This window comes from Oryx dammah, unplaced genomic scaffold (assembly GCF_014754425.2).
Source record: "Oryx dammah isolate SB20612 unplaced genomic scaffold, SCBI_Odam_1.1 HiC_scaffold_27, whole genome shotgun sequence".
Classification (NCBI taxonomy): domain Eukaryota; kingdom Metazoa; phylum Chordata; class Mammalia; order Artiodactyla; family Bovidae; genus Oryx; species Oryx dammah.
In genome coordinates this window covers 13,987,749-14,006,348 of record NW_024070211.1, presented here as the reverse complement: position 1 = coordinate 14,006,348, position 18,600 = coordinate 13,987,749, and the positions used below count along the sequence as shown (strand labels likewise).

The 18,600-nt window shown below is 52.8% G+C and overlaps 1 protein-coding gene across 5 annotated transcripts in view; it reads left to right on the top strand.

The window, feature by feature from the left end:
* COL16A1 (collagen type XVI alpha 1 chain) overlaps positions 1–18,600 on the top strand; it is a 55,111-nt gene that overhangs the window by 13,604 nt on the left and 22,907 nt on the right. For 4 of the 5 annotated variants that reach the window (XM_040227993.1, XM_040227996.1, XM_040227994.1 and 1 more), the window contains 25 exons: positions 101–139; positions 727–771; positions 899–934; positions 1,406–1,516; positions 1,918–1,953; positions 2,184–2,219; positions 2,295–2,405; positions 2,765–2,809; positions 4,658–4,693; positions 4,816–4,860; positions 5,161–5,292; positions 6,065–6,100; positions 6,309–6,416; positions 6,701–6,823; positions 6,930–6,983; positions 7,188–7,229; positions 7,825–7,860; positions 7,947–8,000; positions 8,183–8,251; positions 10,263–10,316; positions 10,408–10,434; positions 11,185–11,244; positions 11,423–11,470; positions 11,600–11,653; positions 18,346–18,399. In XM_040227993.1, the coding sequence (XP_040083927.1) occupies positions 101–139; positions 727–771; positions 899–934; positions 1,406–1,516; positions 1,918–1,953; positions 2,184–2,219; positions 2,295–2,405; positions 2,765–2,809; positions 4,658–4,693; positions 4,816–4,860; positions 5,161–5,292; positions 6,065–6,100; positions 6,309–6,416; positions 6,701–6,823; positions 6,930–6,983; positions 7,188–7,229; positions 7,825–7,860; positions 7,947–8,000; positions 8,183–8,251; positions 10,263–10,316; positions 10,408–10,434; positions 11,185–11,244; positions 11,423–11,470; positions 11,600–11,653; positions 18,346–18,399 (1,491 nt within the window). The remainder of the gene's footprint in view (positions 1–100; positions 140–726; positions 772–898; positions 935–1,405; positions 1,517–1,917; positions 1,954–2,183; positions 2,220–2,294; positions 2,406–2,764; positions 2,810–4,657; positions 4,694–4,815; positions 4,861–5,160; positions 5,293–6,064; positions 6,101–6,308; positions 6,417–6,700; positions 6,824–6,929; positions 6,984–7,187; positions 7,230–7,824; positions 7,861–7,946; positions 8,001–8,182; positions 8,252–10,262; positions 10,317–10,407; positions 10,435–11,184; positions 11,245–11,422; positions 11,471–11,599; positions 11,654–18,345; positions 18,400–18,600) is intronic. The other variant, XM_040227995.1, reaches the window with a different exon arrangement.

The following is an 18,600-nucleotide window of genomic DNA, read 5'->3' as shown; positions in this document are numbered from 1 at the left end:
GTAGGGCTGGGTCCCAGGGAGCTGGGCTGGGGGAAAGGGCCAGTGTGGACCTCACTGTAATGGGAGGCCCCTGGCTGACCCACCCTGTTTTTGCCCTCAGGGGGAGCCAGGTGGCCCTCCAGGCCCCAAAGGAGACAAGGTAAGCATGGACAAGAGTGGGGGCCCATGTGGGAACCCCCTGCTTGGTGAAAGGAGAGAGGAAAATGGGGCCGGGGTGGCCGGGGCAGCAGGAGGGAGGCAGCGGGCAGGTTGGGGAAGGGGCTAGGGGGCTGGGCCCCTCAGTGGGCAGTGTCCCCAGGCCAGTGCTTGCTGACGTGAAGGCCTTGGCCTGGGTTCACAGGCCTAAGTCTAGTTAATGACCACAGTGGTCCAACTGGAGGGCCCAAGCTCATGTGAAGGCCTTGTGCCTCGAAGAGCAGAAGCCCTGGAAATGTCTGTCTGCTGTGGTTCCTCTGGGCTCACCCAGGTCACCTCCCAACCTGCTGCCCTGGGGCAGGGACATACAGAGGCTTCGTGATCCCCCTTCCTGTGCAAGCAGAAGGACTCGGGTTAGACACAGAGAAGGACAGGCAACAGGAAGGGAGTGTTTGTTGACAAAACTGACTGAGAGGAGACAAGAGATTTGGCAAGATTGTCCTGCCATCCAGAGGGGACTGGAGGGTGAAGGGGTGGATGGGCTGAGGCCACAGCCAGCACCCTTCTCCTTAACCCTTCTTCTGACCGCAGGGCAGCTCCGGGGTGCCTGGAAAGGAAGGTCCTGGCGGGAAACCTGTGAGTGGCCCAGTGGGAGCACAGCTGCCCACCATGCCCAGACCTCCTCTACCAAGGCCTTCAGAGGGAGGGGGTTCTGTCCTCTGGCCCTCTCGGCCATGGCTAACGCCTGCTGCTTCTCCAACAGGGCAAACCAGGGGTGCCTGGGCTGAAGGGAGAAAAGGTGAGTCCCAGGCCTGGTTGCGCCAGGGTAGGGTGGGAGGTCAAGCCTATCTCTGAAGGTGACAGGGAGCATCAAGGGTGCTGAACCTGAGACCTTCCTTGGGGGACCCCCACCCCTCCTTTGTTCCAATAGCATGCCTTTGACTACTAAATAAAGGGCCTGGCTTTGGAGTTACATAGCCAAGTTCAAATCCCACCTTTGCCACATACATGAATATGACAAGTCAGTTAGCTTCTCTTTTTTGCCCAAGTTTCCACACCCCTAAATGGGACACAGTGATTTCTTATGGCTTGTTGTGAGGAGGTAGTTTTTGATGTCCAGGAATTGTACTCTGAGTGAATGAGTCAGGTGAACAGAAAGCACCCTCTGCCCCCCTAGTGTTCCTGCTGCCCACTTTGCCCTGGCTCACCCCTTGTCTTCCCCAGGGTTTCAGCCCCATCCTGTCCGCTCATGGTCTTTCCCTTCTGCTAGGGTGACCCCTGTGAAGTGTGCCCAACACTGCCTGAAGGGTTCCAGAACTTTGTGGGGCTCCCTGGAAAGCCAGGACCCAAGGGAGAACCAGGTGATCCTGCACCAGCCAGGGTGAGTGCCTAGGGTGGTCTACAGGACTCCATCAAAAAGCCTGGGGGCATAATCATGGAGAGGAGTTGGGCAGAGGGGCTGGAAACTTCCCATGGCCATAGAGACCTTGTGAGCAGAGAGTCTAGGATCTTAGTTGCATGGGTACGGACTGAACCATAGAGTTTAGGGCTGGGCTAGAAGGCTGCCCCAGGTCTCCTTAGCAACCAGAGAGGGTTCTTTAAGCCAAGGCTTAAGATGCCTTTTGGGCATGCTGGGGTGGAGCCAACCCTTATAGTGAGTGAGGCTGTGCCCTCCTCCTGGGATTGGATGCTGGTTGAGGGTGGAAGAAACGAGTGGGCAGGTGTGGTTAGGGTCCTGGCTTGGACTGTGTGTTCCACTCCCTCACAGATGCTTTTTTTCAGGAGGGTCTGGGAGCTGTTGGACAAAAAGGTGATCGGGTATGTACAGGCAGTTTCCAGTGGGGTAGGTTAGCCTGGCCTTCTTTCCTCTCTGTCTGTCACATGGGTTGATGAGCCCCAACTCTGGGATGCTGACCTTGAACCCCTGGGACTCCTGGCTGTTTGAAGGGTTTGTGGTATGTGACATTGCTGTCCTCATCGATGGCTGGGAAATTTGGGGTGCCCCAACATACCCAGTCTCTCCGCCCATAAACCTCTTCTCCCTGCAGGGAGACCCTGGCATCCAAGGCCTCAAAGGAGAGAAGGTGAGGGACCCCGTCCTCTGGCTGCCCCCCTCTGATCACTGCGAGCCTTTCTGATCCCTTCTCTTCCTTCCTCAGGGAGAGTCCTGCTCGTCCTGCAGCTTTGCCGTAGCGGCCCAGCATCTCCAGCCTTCTGCAGGGGCCAAAGGAGACATGGGCTCTCCTGGCCTCGGTTTGCCAGGTCTTCCGGTAAGTCACTGCTTCCCCCAGCCAGGCCAAGGCAGCCCATCTTTGCCACACTGGTAGCCTCCCTGGCTCCTTAGGCCTAGTGTCCCAAGCAAGGCAGAGGCCAGGAGGGAGGCCCTGAGGTAGGGGCCCCAGGCCTGTAGCCCAGTGTCTGCCTTCACCCCTGCATCTCCCCAGGACTCTCTCTTAGAACCTCTGAGTGCCAATCTGTGTAACAGCTGTAGTTGTCCAAACACTGTGGGGTTGTGGGATTTGTAGTTCTGGGCTGGCCTTTCTCTTTCTGGGTGGACACTGGGGCTCATGGAGTCTTGGAGGGATGGGAGTCGGGGGCATGCAGTGACTGTACTTGATTCTTTTTTCAGGGGAAAGCTGGGGCCCCAGGGCCAACAGGGTTGAAAGGAGAGAAGGTGAGATCTGGTTAGATATCAGGAAAACTGGGATCTTCTTGACAAGGAGGCAGGGGAGGGGGCCCCTGGGTGGGGCATAGGGACAACATAGACAAGAGACCAAACTGTAAATCCACAGAGAAATAAATTCATCAATGTTTTGCAGACTGGAGTCAAAGAATTTATTTCTGAGAGCCCACATGCTCTCCAAGAGAGTTCTTTTAGTATTGTATTTTTAATTTATTGATGATCCAAAACAATTGAGTACCTTCATAAAATAACAATAACAGCCCTTCTTTACCACTTACTTTGTGCCAAGTAGCATTCCAAAGGCTTATAGATGTATTGACTTGTTTCCTCCTCCCAAAACCTCATGGAGTAGGTACTCCATTCTTCCCATTTTGTGGATGAGGAAACAAGAGGTCCAAAAAGACCATGTAAATTTGCCCAAAGTCACATGGGTGTTCGGGTGCAGACCTGGGATTTGAGCACAGGGAACCTGGCTCCAGCATCTATAGTCTTGCTACTCGGCTGGGTCACTCAATTTCAGTGCTCTGTGAATGTATGTATTTGTGGTTGTGTTGGAGACAAATGACACCACTGAACTGGTAAAGCAGCTACTCCAGTGAAGGGTTTGCTGGGTGTACGGGGGTTCAAGTGTGAGAAACCCTGGAATATACGTTCAGACTCCGCTCTACCAGGCAGATCATTTGTCAGATTTCTCAAATGGAGCTTTGCACCCTCCCCCTCACCTGTTTCTTCTTCCAGCCCTCCTGATCACCATAAATGGCATATACCCAGTTCTTCAAGCCTCCCCAAACCCCAAACCCGTCTCCACCTCATCTCCTCCATCTGACAGGTCTCTCCCAATCCTCCCTCTCCCCTCGCTTGGCTCACCTCCACGGCTGCATATCGTCTTGGTCCCACAGCCTCTTACTTGGATGGAGGTGGCAGCCCTTTAGTTCGCCTGCCTGCAGCCACTGCAGCTCTTCAACGTGTTCACCCAGTAGCTATTGTGGCTTTGTTAAAACAAACACACGCTCAAGTTACACTGTTTCCCTGCTGAAAATCCTTCTGGGACTGGACATTGTCTCAGAGGCTGGTTGTGCCTAGCAAGACCCTGGACACCCAGCCCTGCCCGCCTTTGCAGCTCCATCTGGTTCTTCTCTCCCCATTTCCTGTGCTTAGCTGTGCCGCCTCCTTCCTTTCTGGAATATGTCAAGAATGTTCCCACCTCTTAGATTTTGTCCTTGTGGCTCCCACTGTCTGGAACGTTTTCCCCCTCTTGCTCCCCCTGCTCTTTCATTGACTGGGCCTTAGTCTCCTCTTTCTGACAATTGTCAGAATATAATAATAAACAGTTCTCTGACCATCCTGTCTAAAACGGCCTGCCCTGCCTACTTTGTCTCACCACCCTGCTTACTTCCTTCATAGCACTCCTGGCCATCCAGTTATAATTACTTAAACGTTATTGGTGTCCCCCACAAAGGTGTAAGCTCCACAGACGTTTTTGTCTGTGCTGTTCACTGCTACTGACCGGCACCTTGCCCAGTGCACAACATGTCCAGGCGTCCAGAGAGTGACTGTTGGATAAACGAATTCCTGATCTTTGTGTGCTGGGCCAGGGCTGAGGGTGGGTCTGGGATTCTGCAGCCTGCTCCTGAGGACAGAAACAGGCTGGCCACAGTCTCCCCTTGGGGACCTTGGCGGAAATCCCTTTGCTTTCTGGGTCTCAGTTTCCTAGCCAGGAAATGGGAGTGGGGGTGGTTAGGGGTCCCCAGGGGCTACTCTTGTGGCTTGGGGTTTTGGAATGACCTAACACTTGTGTGCCTCCCCATTTTGACCCTGTGTTCTCTGCTTTGCTCCCAGGGTAATTTCGGGGAGGTAGGGCCAGCTGGCAGTCCGGTAAGTGAGCTTTGGATGACAACAGCTCGAGGGAGCAGGACGAGGTGGGAGGTGGACAGACTTTAGGCCCCAGCATGGCCCAGGCAGATGCCGGGCATCACATGTGGATTCTTATCACACAGGGGCCACCAGGGCCTGCGGGACCCACAGGCATCAAAGGGGAGAAGGTGAGTCCGAAGACCTTCCCCATGCAGCCAGGGCCAGCATCCCAAACACACTCCTCCTGTTCTACTTCAAACCCTCCCAGGCTGCCCACTGCTTGAGGGTAACATCGGATCCCTTACCATGATGTTCAGAACTCCTGAGGCTTGGCCCCACCTCCTTTTTTACTCTGGTTTTCCACAATGTCTCCTGAGAGACCCGCCCCCCCTGCCCAGTCCAGGTACTAGGTCAGGCCAGGCTATGTTCCCAGCCCCAGATTCCAAGCCTGGGCTGGGGTCCCCCAACCCTGTGTCCTTGCTTGGCAGGGGGAGCCTTGTGAGCCGTGCAGAGCCCTGACCGAGCATCAGGATGAAGACAGCCACGTGGTAGCCTTGCCGGGGCCCCGCGGAGAGAAGGGGGAGCCCGGGCCTCCAGGGTTTGGTCTGCCAGGAAAACAGGTGAGTTCTGGGGCCTGTGGAGGTGGGATGCAGGCAGGGCTCCCTGGGTCTCTAGGCTCCTGGTGCAGTGGAGGGGGTAGGTGGGTGTGTGGAGGGGCCAGTGCCTCTGTCCCCAGGGGGAGTTGGCCTGACGGACCTCTGCCCTTTGTCCTGGGACACAGCATGGCTGAGTGTGCAGAAAGACCACCAACCTGGCACCAGACAGACCTGGGTTCAAAGCCCACCTCTGCCTTTTACGAGCCCTTTGACTTGAGCCAGTTACCTCCCTTCTCTGTGTCTCTGTTTCCTACAAATAGTGTTGCTGTAAAGTCTAGGAACTATGTGTGTGAAGCATTGGTGGCACACAATAGGCATTCAAGAATGATAATTACAAAAGAAAAGAAGGACAGTTACCACTGGGGCGGTTATTATTGTTACTGCTTTACTTATAGCAGTGAATGCTACCATAGTGCGTATCATGGGCCATTCGCAGCTTCATATACATCAACTTGTCTAATCTCAGGACTCTGTGTGATAGAAGGCTGTGCTCTTTTTATCATCCCCATTTGATAGATAAAGAAACTGAGGCACAGAGAGGTTAAGTAGCTTGCCAGGGTCACCCGGGCAGGAAGTCTGACTCAAGGCTCTTTTCTTAATCTACACAAATTCACTAGAAGGAGAGCAGAGGTTTTGGTTTGTCTGTGTGTTGTCTTTTCCTCGGGTCTAACACACTGCCGGACACGTAAGGGTGTCTAGTATGAGGGAACGGACGCTGGAAATGCTTTCTCCTCAGGGCAAGGCCGGAGAGCGTGGACTGAAGGGGCAAAAGGTGAGAGAAAACTCGGTGGGCACGGGTGAGCACCACCTTCTCTCAGATGCCGTCCCCACCTCCTATTCCTGAATTGCACTGTGCCCACTCTCCACTCCCTGCCCAGCCCCCAACCCCAATGAAGGGCTCTGAGTGCCCGTAGGTCCCAAGAGGCCACCATGCCCCGAGCTGGGTCATCCCTGCCCTCCTTGAATCTTACTCCTTACAGGGTGATGCTGGGAATCCTGGAGACCCTGGAACGCCAGGCACCATGGGGCGGCCAGGACTGTCGGGAGAGCCGGGGGTTCGGGGCCCGGTGGGGCCAAAAGGAGAAAAGGTCAGTCAGGCAGGGGGCAGGTTGCCCCACGAGCAGAAGGAGATCAGGCCGAGAGCTAATGAGGGGAAGTACTTTGGGGTCAGGCCATGACCCTCATGAGATGCTGCCGTCACCGGGTGGAGGCGCCCCGGCTCTTCTCCAATATTGAGATCCCGGGCTGAGGAGGGGTGGGCGGAGGGGCGGAGCTCTCCGAAGGGCACAAGGACCCCCGTTTCCAATGCCCCCTCTCTTGGCGGCCAGGCCTGGCTCACGGGTTCCTCCTGGCTGTGCCCATCTCTGACCAGGGTGATGGCTGCACCGCCTGCCCCGGCCTGCAGGGGGCGCTGACAGACAGAGCAGGGCTGCCTGGGAAGCCAGGCCCGAAAGGAGATCCTGGGCCAGAAGGCGTGGGCCGGCCTGGTAAACCGGTGAGTTCTGGCTACCTGCCTTCTCGTCCTTCCCTCCCTGGGCTTTCTTTCTCTCCCTTCTGCCCCCTTGCCCTGGTGGGAGCCCTGGCTCACCTGTGTCTTTTAGGGCCAGCCTGGTCTACCAGGAGTTCAAGGACCCCCAGGACTGAAGGGCATACAGGTATGTGTGAGTGTGGGGGGCCTGGGGTGCAGCCCTGTGGGGGTGGGGAGAAACTGGGGGCAAGTGGGCCTGGAGCAGGGAAGGGAGATCAGCCGCTGAGCAGGGGGGAGGAGGAGGGGAAGGAGGTTCAGGAGGAGGGGCTGGGGCAGGGGTGAAGAATGAAGATGGAATCTCAAGCTCAAGCTCGTCCTTCTGCCTATTTAGGGAGAGCCCGGCCCTCCAGGAGTGGGAGTCCAGGGGCCCCAGGTGAGCCTCTAGCCTTCCCTTTGCCTGCTTGCCTCCCAACACTTACTCTCAGTTCAGTTCAGTTGCTCAGTTGTGTCTCACTCTTTGCGACCCCATGGACTGCAGCATACCAGGCTTCCCTGTCCATCACTGACTCCCGGAGCCTACTTAGACTCATATCCCATTAAGTCAATGATGCCATCCAACCATCTCATCCTCTGTCGTCCCCTTCTCCTCCTGCCTTCAATCTTTCCCTGCATTAGGGTTTTTTTTCAAATGAGTCAGTTCTTTGCATCAGGTGGCCAAAGTATTGGAGTTTCAGCTTTAGCATTAGTCCTTCCAATGAACACTTACTTAGCCAGCTGCTTACTCCCATCTGCCCCTCCAAACCTCAGCCTCCTCCCCGCCCCCAGAGGCTCTAGGGCACAACCCTGGCCTGTGCTGTCGCTTTTCTCTGGGACTTTGGTTTGGACCCCCTGAGTCTTTGACCCTCTGAGTCTCCTTGTGGAGCCCTCCTGAGCTTGGGCTGGCAGATACCCCACCCTAGACCAGGTCTGCCAGTGGGGCAGGTTGGCTTGGGCAGCTGTGACCCAGGCTGCCTTTTTCTGACTTGCAGGGGGATCCTGGAGCCCAGGGTTTGCCTGGCATTCAGGTATGTCTGCCTCAGGCCTTGGAGGAGCCTGGCAGGGGAAGGAGCCACCCAGGGATAGAGATAACTAAGTGTGCTTCCATCTGCAGGGGCTTCCGGGCCCTCGGGGACCACCTGGCCCTGCTGGAGAGAAGGGTGCCAAGGTGAGCCTCTGCGTCCCTGGGCTCTTGACTACTAACGCTTCAGAATGTCCTGGCTGTGGGCACAGGGGACGTGGGAACTGAGGGATACTCATCAGACGGCTGCCCAAGGCCTGGTCTCACCTGCTGGATTGTCGCGAGCTTCAAACTTGGGCCCTGCAACCTTGGTACCCTCTCTTCCACAGGGATCTCCAGGAGTGAAAGGAGCCACTGGGCCTATGGGACCTCCTGGTGCCAGTGTCTCTGGGCCTCCGGTAAGGACCCCTTCTGTACTCTACACTGGGGATGTTGCTGGGACTAAGGGCTTTGCTGCCAGGAAGAGGGCACAGGGCTGACCTTGCCTGTGGGGGATGGGAGGCGAGAGGCCTCAGCTCAGCCCAGGGTGGGAGTAGGAAGACCATACTGTTTGGGGGGAGTCCCTGAAGAATGACAGTATTGACCACCACCAGTTTTTGAGCAGTGACCAAGCTGAGGCCCATGCTAAAACAGATTAACTTAATCCTCACAACAGCCCTGTAAGGGAACAGCTATGATTTTTCCCATTTCACAGATGAGGACAATGAAAGCCTGAGAGTGAGGAGACAGAGCCAGGACTTGAACCCAGTTCTGTCCGACTCAAAGCCCATATGTTCAGCCCCACACTCCAGTTCAAAACTTGGAGTCATTCGGGATGATCTAAAACAGAGCTGACCAGTAGAACTCTCTGCCCCACCTGAGCTACAGCCACCAGCCCCATGTCGCTCTTGAGTATTCAAAATATAGCTAGTGTGACTGAAGAATGAAATTTTACATTTAATTTAATTATTTTAAATTTAAGTAGCCACATGTGGCTGTTGGCTACCATGCTGGCCAGCACAGCTCTATCAAGACCAGCAACACTTTCAGTCTCATTACCCTCAAGGACCTCCCTTGATTACTGTCCCACCAATGATTCCCATATTCTGAAAGATGTATCTATTGAACAAATTGCACAGATTAGGTAATAATAAGCGCATTTCCTCATTTTTATTCATCAAAGACCTATATAATAGCTAGCTTCAGCTCCACATGAACACACTAGAATTTTTCAAGACGATATAATTCTAGCCTGAATCAAAGAAATGCTACCCTGCAGCCAGCCGGTGCTGTGCCAGGTCGTGGGCAAATGTATAATTTTTCTTAGGCTTTTGGTAACGTTGAAAATAGCTCAGTGAACCATATCTTTTCTATCTTTATCGATCCCTAGAGAAAGTCCAGACCCAGTTTGGGAATCACTGATTCCTCATGAGGGGGCTACGGCCTTACCCAAGTCCCCACTGTCAGTCTGGGTCGTCATGGTCCCTGCCTGAGCCGAGGAGCACCCCCTGTCCCGCCCCCGGTAAAGGCATATATGAAGGTGAAGGAGGCCCTGGTCCTCAGGGAGCTCCGAGTCCCATGTGGGAAGGTGGCCTGTCCAGCAGGAGGCAGCTGTCTGCATGTGCCCTGGCTGGTCTCTCCAGACCAGCTTCCCTCAAGCTGAATCCCAGCCGCAAGGCTCCACAGTCCCTAGCTGAGTGATCTTCAGCATGTGACAGCCTCTCGGAGCCTTTAATTCCCTTTAATAAGAGCCGAAATCCCTATCTCCTCCTTAAGTCAACTGAGAGACCTTTTATGATGGAGAGACTGTGTCTTAAGCACCAAAGAGAGAGAGGATAGAGCAGGGACCTTGGGATAGAGCACAGACCGGGGTGCAGCCGTCCTGTTGGGCCTATTAGAAAATCTCATTAAGCCTTAGTTTCCTCCCCTGTGGGCTTTCCTTGTGGCTCAGCTGGTAAAGAATTCACCTGCAATGTGGGAAACCTGGGTTTGACCCATGAGTTGGAAAGATCCCCTGGAGAAGGGAAAGGCTCCCCACTCCAGTACTCTGGCCTGGAGAATTCCATGGACTGTACAGTCCATGGGGTCACAGAAGTCGGACATGACTGAGTGACTTTCACTTCTTCCCCTGGAAGTGGAACAATACCATCCTGCAGGGCTGGGAGCAGGGGGGTTCCGTCCACTGCCCTCTGACAGGCACTTGGCCCAGTGTCTGACACCCAGAAAGTGCTCGAGAAATGCCAGTCTTCCTCCTTCCTCCTCTCTTTGTCTCATGGGCCTCAGTCTCCTCCTCTGGACATGGACACTGAGATGTGGGTTCCAGGGAGCCCAGCACTGCTTCCATTTGTGCCGTCACCCTCCGCTCCAAGCAGGCCAGCTGGCTGGCTGTTGTCCAGCCCCGCCCACTGACCCTGGGCTCTCTCCCTGTAGGGCCCTGATGGGCACCAAGGACAGACTGGACTTCCAGGAGCCAGAGGGATGCCGGTGAGTGCTGTGTCTCAGGGCAGCAGGAAGCCACCGCTGGCCTTGATTTTGCACCGCTATCTCCTCATCCACCTGTGTTTCTTCCCTGCAGGGTGAGAAGGGATCACAGGGAGAGAAGGTAAGTCCCAGGGACCTGTGACCAGTACCTCCAGGGAAATTAGCAGCCCCTAGAACCCTGCCACCCGGGGGATTCTCTGCACTTGGTTGTGACCCTGGACTGGAGGATGAGTGCTGAGGAGTCATCCTGGTCTTCTTGCCACCCACCAGCTCCTTGGTTCCAGGTTGCAGGGGGCCCCAAACACTTCCCACCTCACCTGGTTGCCAGCCCACGGCTCAACCAGGTTCCTAGGAGACCCAGAGAGCTCCAGGTCTCCCTACAGTGGGCAGCTGCATTTTCAGATGAGTGCCGAGTCACAGGACAGGGGAAGGAACTGGGTTCAGAAGAACTAGTGAGAAGACAGGGTTGTGAGGGACCAGGAGAGAAGGGCATGGAAGGTGGGCTGGGCCAAGGGGAATGAGGCCAAAAACCTGTGCAGTCGCAGATGGTGATGAAGCTGAAAAGGCAGTAATAGGAAGAGCTGTTGTTTGCTGAGTGCTTGGCATGTGGCAGGAACTCTGTATACATTCATCCAGTCCATCCTCATGACATTCTATGCAGTGGGCATTATTATCCCCATTGTACAGATGAAGAGACTGAGGTTCAGAGAGGTTGAACAGATTACTCAAGGGCATAGTCATAAGAGGCAGATCCTGGATTTAAACCCTGCCCTCTCCATCTCTGGAGCCCACCCTGCCTCCCAGCTGTCAGTTTCCAGAGGGTACTCCATCCTTGTCCCTCTGCCACTGACAAAGGCTCTTCTCTTTTCAGGGCGAGCCGGGGGAGTGCTCCTGCCCCTCCCGAGGGGACCCCATCTTCTCTGGCATGCCGGTAAGTGGTGCCAAGAGCCTTCCCCCCGAACCTGGGGGAGAGGCCTGGCTTTCTGCCCCGTGCCCATGATGCACGGGCCCCTGTGCCCTGGCCAGCTGCCTCCCCACGCAGCCCTGCGCTTGGTGTGGACGTTGCCTATAACCTCTCCCCTTCTTTTGCGACCCCCACTCCCACCCAGGGTGCTCCGGGACTTTGGATGGGCAGCTCCTGGCAGCCGGGCCCGCAGGTGTGTCGCTTGTCTCCTCTGCGTCTCCTCCTGTCCGCCAGCACCCCAAGGCTTGCCCGTCCTCACACTGCTGCCCCAGCGATGGGGCAGAACTTTCTTCTGGGTCTGATGATTTCTTCTCTCCCTCAGGGTCCTCCGGGTGTTCCTGGACCACCAGGCCCTCCTGGAATGCCTGGGCTGCAGGTAAAGAGGGAGAGCGAAGGGAGGGCAGAGCGACAGGGCGCATGCTGTGTGCTTGATCCCAAGTGTGCCGCTCCCTGGCCCCAACACCTGTACATGTCATTTCTCACTCCTTGTCTCCTGCTTCCCAGAGTGGTACCCAGGGCCCACTGGTCCCTGAGGGCAGGCTGTGTGTACTCCCAGCTCCTTTCTGAGGCATGTCCTGTTGAGTGTAGCCCAGGCATCGCACTGACACCCGTGCCAAGCTTGGGCCTTGGTCAGCTGGCGGGAACCCAGAATCTAGGTCGACTAACAATCCTTGACACTGGTACAGAGCTCACCATTTTGGAGCAGCATTGACCATTCATTCATGCAACAAATATTTCTGCGCATCTAGCACTTTCCAGGCACTGCTGTAGGTGCCAGCAATACAGCAGTGGACAGAAAGAGATCTCTGCTCTCTGGGAGCTTGCATTGTAGTAGGAGAGACAGATGATAAGCCAGAGAAAGAAATAAAATATAGTATGTTAGAAAGTGATATGCCCTGATGAGAAAGCTAAAACAGGGTGTGAAGATAGGAAATGGGAGGAGCCCAGGGCAGATATTTGAGAAAAGCGTTGAAAAGAAGGGAATGTCTGAATCAAGACCTAAAGGAAAAAAAGAGAAAAATAAAAAATAAAAAGACTCAAAGGAAATGAAGAGCGATCCTGCAAAATAGAATATGCATGACAGACAAAGCAGTAGGTACAAATGCCCAGGGGTGGGGACATGCCTGCCATGTCTGAGGAGCAGGAAGGAGGCCACGGAGTGGGGAAGAGAAGCAGGCAGCATTGGGAGACCCATGTGGCACTGTGATTAGAGTGTGCGTTCCGGAACCAAGCAGCCTGACTTTGAATCCCACATCTGCTATGTGTTAGCTTTGTGATGCTGGGTATGTTACTTACCCTCTCTGTGTCTCAGTTCCTTCATCTGTTAAGGGGAAATAATTACCAAACCTACCTCATGGGGCCTTTGTGAATATTGTTAAACAAGTTCAGTTCAGTTCACTCGCTCAGTCTTGTCCGACTCTTTGTGACCCCATGAACTGCAGCACGCCAGGCCTCCCTTTCCATCACCATCTCCCGGAGTTTACTCAAACTCACGTCCATCGAGTCGGTGATGCCATCCAGGCATCTCATCCTCTGTTGTCCCCTTCTCCTCCTGCCCCCAATCCCTCCCAGCATGAGGGTCTTTTCCAATGAGTCAACTCTTCACATGAAGTGGCCAAAATATTGGAATTTCAGCCTCAGCATCTGTCCTTCCAATGAACACCCAGGAGTGATCCCTTTAGGATGGACTGGTTGGATCTCCTTGCAGTCCAAGGGACTCTCAAGAGTCTTCTCCAACACCATAGTTCCAAAGCATCAATTCTTCGGTGCTCAGCTTTCTTGACAGTCCAACTCTCACATCCATACATGACCACTGGAAAAACCATAGCCTTGACTAGACGGACCTTTGTTGGCAAAGTAATGTCTCTGCTTTTTAATATGCTGTCTAGGTTGGTCATAACTTTCCTTCCAAGGAGTAAGCATTTTTTAATTTCATGGCTGCATTCACCATCTGCAGTGATTTTGGAGCCCAAAAAAATAAAGTCTGACACTGTTTCCATGGTTTCCCCATCTATTTCCCATGAAGTGATGGGACCGGATGCCATGATCTTAGTTTTCTGAATGTTGAGCTTTAAGCCAACTTTTTCACTCTCCTTTTTCACTTTCATCAGGAGGCTTTTTAGTTCCTCCACTTTCTACCATAAGGGTGGTGTCATCTGCCTATCTGAGGTTATTGATATTTCTCCCGGCAATCTTGATCCCAGCTTGTGCTTCTTCCAGCCCAGCGTTTCTCATGATGTACTCTGCATATAAGTTAAATAAGCAGAGTGACAATATACAGCCTTGACGTATTCCTTTTCCTATTTGGAACCTGTCCATTGTTCCATGTCCAGTTTTAACTGTTGCTTCCTGCCCTGCATACAGATTTCTCAAGAGGCAGGTCAGGTGGTCTGGTATTCCCATCTCTTGAAGAATTTTCCACAGTTTATTGTGATCCACACAGTCAAAGGCTTTGGCATAGTCCATAAAGCAGAAATAGATGTTTTTCTGGAACTCTCTTGCTTTTTCCATGATCCAGCGGATGTTGGCAATTTGATCTCTGGTTCCTCTGCCTTTGCTAAAACGAGCTTGAACATCTGGAAGTTCACGGTTCACATATTGCTGAAGCCTGGCTTGGAGAATTTTGAGCAATACTTTGCTAGTGTGTGAGATGCATGCAATTGTGTGGTAGTTTGAGCATTCTTTGGCATTGCCTTTCTTTGGGATTAGAATGAAAACTGACCTTTTCTAGTCCTGTGGCCACTGCTGAGTTTTCCAAATTTGCTGGCATATTGAGTGCAGCACCCTCACAGCATCATCTTTCAGGATTTGAAACAGCTCAACTGGAATTCCATCACCTCCACTAGCTTTGTTCATAGTGATGCTTTCTAAGGCCCACTTGACTTTGCATTCCAGGATGTCTGGCTCTAGGTGAGTGATCACACCATCGTGATTATCTAGGTCGTGAAGATCTTTTTTGTATAGTTCTTCTGTGTATTCTTGCCACCTCTTCCTAATATCTTCTGCTTCTGTTAGGTCCATACCATTTCTGTCCTTTATTGAGCCCATCTTTGCATGACATGTTCCCCTGGTATCTCTAATTTTCTTGAAGAGATCTCTAGTCTTTCCCATTCTGTTGTTTTCCTCTATTTCTTTGCATTGATCACTGAAGAAGGCTTTCTTATCTCTCCTTGCTATTCTTTGGAACTCTGCATTCAGATGCTTTTCTCCTTTGCTTTTCGCGTCTCTTCTTTTCACAGCTATTTGTAAGTCTTCCTCAGACAGCTCTTTTGCTTTTTTGCATTTCTTTTTCTCGGGGATGGTCTTGATCCCTGTCTCCTGCACAATGTCACGAACCTCCATCTATAGTTCATCAGGCACTCTGTCCATCAGATCTAGTCCCTTAAATCTATTTCTTACTTCCACTGTATAATCATAAGGGATTTGATTTAGGTCATACCTGAATGGTCTAGTGGTTTCCCCTACTTTCTTCAACTTAAGTCTGAATTTGGCAATAAGGGGTTCATGATCTGAGCCACAGTCCACTCCTGGTCTTGTTTTTGCTGACTGTATAGAGCTTCTCCATCTTTGACTGCAAAGAATATAATCAGTCTGATTTCGGTGTTGACCATCTGGTGAAGTCCATGTGTGGAGTCTTCTCTTGTGTTGTTGGAAGAGGGTGTTTGCTATGACCAGTGTGTTCTCTTGGCAAAACTCTATTAGCCTTTGCCCTGCTTCATTCTGTACTGCAAGGCCAAATTTGCCTGTTACTCCAGGTGTTTCTTGACTTCCTACTTTTGCATTCCAGTCCCCTATAATGAAAAGGACATCTTTTTTGGGTGTTAGTTCTAAAAGGTCTTGTAGGTCTTCATAGAACCGTTCAGCTTCAGCTTCTTCAGCGTTACTGGTTGGGGCATAGACTTGGATTACCATGATATTGAATGGTTTGCCTTGGAAATGAACAGAGATCGTTCTGTCATTTTTGAGATTGCATCCAAGTACTGCATTTCAGACTCTTGTTGACCATGATGGCTACTCCATTTCTTCTGAGGAATTCCTGCCCGCAGTAGTAGATATAATGGTCATCTGAGTTAAATTCACCCATTCCAGTCCATTTTAGTTCGCTGATTCCTAGAACGTCGACGTTTACTCTTGCCATCTCCTGTTTGACCACTTCCAATTTGCTTTGATTCATGGACCTGACATTCCAGGTTCCTATGCAATATTGCTCTTTACAGCATCGGACCTTGTTTCTATTACCAGTCACATCCACAACTGGGTATCGTTTTTGCTATGGCTCCATCCCTTCATTCTTTCTGGAGTTATTTCTCCACTGATCTCCAGTAGCATATTGGGCACCTACTGACCTGGGGAGTTCCTCCTTCAGTATCCTATCGTTTTGCCTTTTCATACTGTTCATGGGGTTCTCGAGGCAAGCATACTGAAGTGGTTTGCCATTCCCTTCTCCAGTGGACCACATTCTGTCAGACCTCTCCACCATGACCCGTCCATCTTGGGTGGCCCCACACGGCATGGCTTAGTTTCATTGAGTTAGACAAGGCTGTGGTCCATGTGATCAGACTGGCAAGTTTCAGTGCATCTGCCCTCTGATGCCCTGTCGCAACACCTACCGTCTTACTTGGGTTTCTCTTACTTTAAACGTGGGGTATCTCTTCATGGCTGCTCCAGCAAAGCACAGCCACTGCTCCTTACCTTGGACGAGGGGTATCTCCTCATGGCTGTATAGAACCTTGCCTGATATATAGTAAACACACAGAAGACATTAGCCATCATTATGACAACTACTGTTATGATTTTACATCCATTCTCTCTCATTCATCTGGGCCTTACATCAACTCCAATAGGAGGGCAGTGTTATCCCCAAGTCACAGCTGAACACACTGAGGCTCTGGGAGGTGAAATATCTTGTCTGAAGTCATCGGCTAGGAATTGGCAGCGCTGGACTGGGGCTTTCCCGAGCAGGGCACTTTTGTCTGACGACTCCACTGCCCTGCAGGGTGGCTCCCCCAGGCTTGCATGCCAGGCCACACTTCCCAGAGACCCTAGGAGGCACAGACAGTGGCTTCTGCAAGGCTGGCTCCCAGCTCTTGAACGAGTGAGTCTCACCTGAAAAAGCAAAGGAGAATCATGTGGAAGATTTTTACAAACTACTCGCTCTGCCCTGATGATTTATTATACACCGGCTTCCACCCTGGCCTGAGAATTGGCTCTGGGGACCCCCTTTGCTGATGGGAGCCTCTGTCAAGATTCCAGTTCTCTGTCTCTTTGAAAGCTCAGAATCAGAGCCAACTTTCGGTCCCCCACAGGCCAGCCTCACCTTTACCAAGTGTCCAGGCTTCCTGCCGCATGGCCAGGAAACAGGAATCAGTCTGCAGGGGGCTTGTGGTTTGCCAGGAGAAGCGTGAGAGTCATTTCAAAGTGACCCATTAACAAGCACACACTGATGTCATGTGAACCTGGCCAAGACACGCTGGGGGAACGAGGCAGAAAGAATGACTGCCACCAAGTCCGGTCCCAGGCACCAGAGTCCCCGTCTGGCACCAGTGCTGGAGACCCAGCCAAGGCTGCTGCCAGTGGGCACCTGCCTCATGCTAGGCCGGGGCAGGTCCCCGTGCCTGTGGTCCCCCACAGTCCTTCCAAGGAAGAGAGAGCCCAGCAGTAACTCTCTTCAGGCACAGGAACAGACTCAGAGACACACAGCATCCCAACTCCAGTAATGACATCCATTCCTACAGACATTAAGAAATGTGTGGTTCTATAGCTAGTGGATGGTGCGTAGGTAGCTCTTCAGTCTACAGTAGAACCAAGTGGGAGGTGGGGTGCCTGGAGGGCAAGACAAGAAACTCACAGTCTCAGGCTTGAACGAACACATGGGCAATGAAGAAGGGAGCAGGGGTGAATGATACTTTAGGGGCATGATTAGAATGAACATGGTCAGGTGCTATTCTAAACACTTTACCTTCTTAACTCACTGAGGGCTCGGAATGAGCAGGGCTGGGTGATGGCACGTGGGGTGCAGGAGGGGCCGGGGGAGACTGGCTCTAGGTCTGTCTCAGGCCTGGTGGAGCCTGGCTTGAAATCAGGTGGGCTGCCAGGGAGGATGCCAGGTTCTATTGCTGGGCGCTGCGACTTGAAGGGAGGCCGGCTATCAGAGTAGACCAAGGGAACCCCGTGGTGGGGAGCAGCGGTGCGTTCACGCGGCACACAGTTGATGCGTGCCTCCTCCAGGGCACTGGGGATTCAAAACCGAACACACGCCCAGCCTCCATGGAGTATTTAATATGCAAATGTGCATTGTGTGTCTGTAAGGGGAACAGAGTCTGGGTGGCAAACATTTAACGTGAGCATCGCAGGTGCCAGGCTCTGTACGAAGCTCCTTATAGCCATGATCTCCTTTACGCCTCCCCATAAACTACAGAAAAGGAAACGGAGGCAGAGATTTTTTTTTCCCCTCCTAAGCAACCTGCCAAAAGCTATGCAGGTGGTCAGTTAGGATCTGCACCTGGATGGGTCTGACTCCTGGCCTCCACCTTGTGTGTGCATGAGCGTTCTGGGAGATGCTTTTTGAGGAATGATGCTGAAATAGTTGTTAAGAGGAGGGTTGAAGTCAATGGTCCTCAGTCTGCATCTCGCCTCTGTGCCTTGCTCGTCCTGTGACCTTTAGCAAGTTACTTGCCTCTCCGAGTTCTTCGTCTTGTATTTATGCTGGAGATAACACCCAACACACCGAAACAATTGCGGTGACTAAATGAGAAAATACAGTGAGAAAATATAGAAAAAGTACTTAGCACAGAAAGAAACCATAGTTATTTACTACAGAGAAGACCCTCTGCCCCTAACATGCAGGGGAAGAACTCTTTTGGACTGTTTTATTGGGGGGGACCTACCTCAGCTACCCCTACAAACCGTCTGGAGACTTTCGAGCTAAGAATAGACATCAGCTTTGTGCCAACCCAGGCTCTCAGCTCTGCAGGATAAAGGGAAGGGGCAGTGATGGTGAGGATCAATCAGAGGGACCTGCAGGCTAGAGAGAGGTGTCCACTCACCCGTGTCTCTTCTTGGCTGCAGGGGGTGCCCGGGCACAACGGTTTGCCAGGACAGCCCGGGCTGACTGCAGAACTGGTAGGTACTGGCCAGATCTCACTGCCCACCACCTCCCCTACTCTTCTCGGGGCTGAATTTGCCACGCCAGCACCCTTAGTCTCCGCGCGGGTCCCTCTTCCCTCCCTCTTCTGAGGCTGTGAGAAGCCTGGATGCCAAGTGGCTTCCCAAGGCTTCACCTGGTGCCCTAGGTCCCCATACCCCTTCTGAGACCTCGTGTCT